The 5,027-nt window shown below is 30.7% G+C and overlaps 1 protein-coding gene across 1 annotated transcript; it reads left to right on the top strand.

Annotated features, from left to right (window-relative positions):
* Positions 1-2,916: 2,916 nt before the first annotated feature.
* On the top strand, positions 2,917-3,389 carry LOAG_12536 (hypothetical protein; the record flags this gene model as incomplete). Its single annotated transcript, XM_003148049.1, has 2 exons — positions 2,917-3,144; positions 3,319-3,389. Coding segments are annotated over 2 exons (299 nt in total), but the record flags the coding sequence as incomplete, so codon positions are not given.
* Positions 3,390-5,027: the final 1,638 nt, after the last annotated feature.

The following is a 5,027-nucleotide window of genomic DNA, read 5'->3' as shown; positions in this document are numbered from 1 at the left end:
ATATATATATATATATATAGCTATCTATCAATTTAGGAATATTTATTGTCTCAATAAAAAAAAAAAGTGATAAGAGAGAATGAATTTCGATTTAACAAGTTGTGACACATATTTATCACTGTTAAGACAATAAATATGGAAGCCTGATTATAATGATGATAATATAGTGATTATAGTGATGATAATATAGTGATTATAATGATGACAATATAACGATTATAATAATGATAATATAATGATTATAGTGATGGTAATATAGTACTGGTTATTTAATTTTTTTTTCATTTGAAAAAAATTCGGCAATCACACAAAATATAGTACTAAATATATGAACGTTTTTTGTTAAATATAAATTCTATTCTCGAAAATGAACAGATTTTGACAGTTTTAAAAATATGTCAGATTAATGTTATGCTTAGAAATGAGAAAATATCAAATAAAATAAAATGGAAAAAGAGTATAATAAATTTACAATCTAATAAATTCTCCTTCGTCATCCTTTTTGAAATTTCAATTCTCATAATACGTCTTCATTATTTGATGAATTAAAATTCAAAATAAAATAAAAGCCTATATAATTTGAAAACAAACAAAAACAAAAAAAAAGGACGACGACAAAAAATCGTTATGCTTTTTTGCGTCTTCTTTTTGACTAAAAATTATTTTTTAAGCATTTAAGTATTTATTTTCAAATTATATAGACTTTTCAACTTTCATTGCCTACTTAAGTTAAAATTTTTTGATGACAAAACTTTTGCAAAGTAATATTTGACAAAAAGTTTGTCAAAACAAAATATTTCACTAAATGCATGAAACTAAAACTATATTGTGACAGTGAATTCATATTATCGCTAACGAGAAAGAGAATAGAATTGTGAATAATGGAATGAAAATGAAAATTAAATTTTAATTGTAAATATTGAAAAATCTTTAAACTATGCTTTTTTCTTCCTATTACAGAATTATCGTTCTTTTTTCATAATATGAATATTTTAATGATCTCATCTATATGATCATCATTTTACTATATCCTACTAATAATACGGTAATATCCGATTAATTAATATTGACATTGATCGTTTTCTAGTAATGATTGACGTTTATGTTGATAATTTCAATCAACATTTACATTGATGATCTTCTTAATCATTAAAATTTGCATTGATGATTGCTAATTAATTGCTGATGCTAATACGCTAACACTATTATTTACTTATCAATTTACACTTTACAAGGGAATAAAAGGATGGGGTACGATGTTGATACTGATCAGTATCGTAATGTAACAAAAAAAAAAATAAATAAAAAGGGACATTTTTCTAAATTTGTTTATCATTAATCACCCTTTCTCACATACAAACAAACAAAACATACACATACACACGCTTTTTTTTATTTTTTTGTTTTTCAAACAACAAAAACAAGGTAAATAGAAGCTATTATAGAAGGTACTGTAGAAGCTATTGTAGAGGGTACTGTAGGAGCTGTTATAGAAGGTACTGTAGAAGCTATTGTAGAGGGTACTGTAGAAGCCATTATAAAAGGTAGCATAGAAGCTATTCTTTCGTTAGCTTTTGCTTTTTTTTTTTTGTTTAAGAAAGAACAAAAAAATTTTGCTATTTATTCAAATATCGAAATAATTCCATTTTGATTATATTTATTATGAATAGTCCCATTTTTGTTTATTTCTATCGTTATATTATTGTCCAACGTTTTCATCTCTATCATTATATTTAATATCATCATCATCTCTTACTGTATTATCGTCAACATCTTCATATCCATTATTAATATTATTGCTATCATTTTCATCTCTGTTATTATATTATCATTGCTAAAATATTTCATTCATTCTTATCAGCTCTAACATTGAAGTCACCAAGAATTGTGATCTTATCATTTGGAGGAATCTTTTGAATAAGATGGCTTAGATTGATATAGAATCTGTTTTTTCTTTTTTTTTTTTTTTCATAGGATTAACTTGCAGAGTTGGAGCATATATGCTGAAGAGAATAATTTGTTGTTTGTTGTGTATGTAGCAGAATGCATAGGAAGATAATATGATCAAAATGATTTGTCAACAAATTTTTCAAGTTTGAAAGGAAGGAGATTTTCAACCATAAAGCTAACTCCTGAAAAGTAACTTTCCAATTGGGTTTTCCTGACCAGTAGAATGTATGAACGGGGCCATATTCATTGAGAATACTGTGTCCTCATGAAAACGAACTTTATCAAGCGCAATAATGTCTATGTTAAGTCATGACAGTTCATAAGAATTAGAGCAGGACGATAACCAAAACTAGCAATTCGTATTATCAAGCATGATTTCGATGTTCCAGCATGCAAATGTAAATCTGAGAACATCCTTCAAGTTAAATGTATGCCTTTGTCTTGTTACTGTTCGATATTATCACAAGACATCCGTTCGTTATGGTTAACTAACCGATGGAGAAGATGAATTTTTGGTTAAGATTACCTTTTTCTAAGTCTCTCTTCGTGTGGAGCAAGAAGTGTTGTTTTTGAAAAAAGGCTATTTGCTTATTGTGAAATACAGTATATAAATGATTGTTTTATGACATACTAATTTGTCCTTACCAAATTGAATTGTGAAAATTATTAAAATTCTTTTTGCTAAAATAGGATTGGTATTACTGTATTTGCCTATTATTTAGTCATATATACATTAACAAAGAGTACCATATCAACGTACAAAAGTGAATAATTCTTGTAATCCTAAATAAAAAAAAGAAAAAGAATATATATGCTGTATACAGCAAGATAATATCCTTCATTTTTTTTTATCCCCCAGATTGGTCTCTTTCAAATTTATCTTGTTGCGACATTTCTGGAGCTTGTCTTTGTGTTTTTTTTTAATGAATTATGCGACATTAATATTGTTTCTTTTACCTATTTAAGATCGAAATAAGGAAGATATTGCTACTTTGGTGTCACGTTGCGCAAACTTCCAGCAAAATATAGTTTCCACTTTAAAGGATGTTACCAAGCAAGATATCATCTTCTGTGATCAGTTTCAAGCGATCAATGTCCTGGATCGCCTGCATGTAGCGGTGGGTCTGCGGCTTCCAGTGTACCTTATCACCTGCCGTTCTGTTTCCTGCTTGTCGCTAAACGGCTTTGAAAAAGGTGAGTGTATTCTATGAGTCTGTTAGTGGATTTTTTACGTAAGGCACAGCGTGACCGGAACTGATCCCAACCTTTACTACTAAGGTTCATCTGCCAAAGTCTAGCGAGCTTAAATGGTGGCGACGAAATCCTCAGGAGTTAAAGTTTCCTTCTCTGAGATGGATCGTTTTACAGGACTAAACGAGCTTCATGTGCCTGGGTTTGGGATCAGAGTTGTTCTCTCACGATGGTTGCCCGAAGGTTAATGAGCTAATCCTGCCCACAAACACACTTTGTATAGCCCTTTAATTAAGACCCACCTGGCATGAGAGGCTCTTCCGGCATAGCTTGCAACCTCATAAGGGCGCGCAAGCATATCTCCCGCGGTATCCATGGAGAAATGTTGCAAATCACTCTCACTATTTAAATAGGAGAGTTGATTACTATAAATTCCACTCGACTCCAGCCATATGCTCTGATTTGGTCTAATTGTCCGCACCATATAAAATCTCCCTACCAAACGATAACCTGTATTAAACTCAAACCGGACTTTTTTTTTACAAGGTCAAGAACAACTTAATGATCAACCTTAGCTGCCTTTACCTGCTCCGATAATGTAATGTGCCAGAAGAAATGAATTCGTCATCAATTAACAAAACCTTTATCGTAACAATTCTCTCCCCCCTCCCTCCCCCGAACTCCCCTTGTCTGTATTGAATAACAAATACAACGTTGACATTAATCACTGAGACACAAATGAAATTGTCAGTGCTAATGATCTTAGTTCGCAAGATGCAGTAGGAATTATCGTGGAAAAATTGAATGAAGCACCGAATGCAATCAATAAATGTCACTGTCGCTAAGGTTTGTCGTAAAAGGAGACAAGCGGAAAGTGAATTAATTGAAAATACTATTGGAAAATGAGGGATTTACCTTCTCTGAAGAAGTATTGCTGTAAGTTTCGAATCTTTTTAGTTACAACAGAGGTAGCGAATTCAGTAGAATGGATTTATTTGAGATTAATGATAAGATAACGTTGCGTTGTAAAGGTTTCTAACCTGATGGATGTGTCTGATGAGCGAATCGATGAAGGGAAGAAGTTCACGAATATCTGGAAAGGATTGATCTCAGATAGGGATATAAGCCCTTATATGGCAGATAAGTAGGAGGAGTTTACGGTTCTAATGTGATTAAAGGAGATTTACAACACAAAGTTTAGACAGTACATTAATAGGAAAAGCTTTACATTGTCACAATAGCTCAGGTAATACAGGTAATACAGACAAACAGTAAAGGTGGAGAGGGGGAGATTTAAACATTATAAATCAATATGAGTCATAGCTACGATGTACAAAATTGTTTCGATTTTTCCCGATAGTTGTATCGTACAACCAGACAATAATTGTACAATTTGATAGCAATAATTATCAATACTTCTAACAAACGATCAATTGAATGCTATATTTTGCATTGCTGTAAACAGTTGTTTAATAATGATTTGTAGCTAATTTAACATTTGATTAATTACTGCTAATTAATACGATTCGCTCAATTATATTTTGCTTAAATATTTTCATTTCACTTACTTAATATTACTAATTTTTCTTTAGTAAACTAACGAAATATAATAATAAATAAAAATAGAAGATTTTATTGAAAATGAGGAGGAAAAAGAAACAAATTGGATGATCATGTAGAAATCACCAAAAGAATGTGAATTTTGAGGAGAAGAAGAGAAAAGAGACTGTTAAAATAGGGGGTGGAATTCATTTTTCTATTGTAAAGATTCGATTGTATGCGCATCTGTCCCTTTTTGTACATTTAACTCTTCTTTATTTGACGTATGTTATGCGCATGTTTATATGTATGTGTATATATGTGTGTATGTATGTTGGGTGTATGTT

Source organism: Loa loa (assembly GCF_000183805.2).
Source record: "Loa loa unplaced genomic scaffold supercont3.76, whole genome shotgun sequence".
Lineage (NCBI taxonomy): Eukaryota > Metazoa > Nematoda > Chromadorea > Rhabditida > Onchocercidae > Loa > Loa loa.
This window is presented reverse-complemented; position numbering and strand designations above follow the sequence as displayed.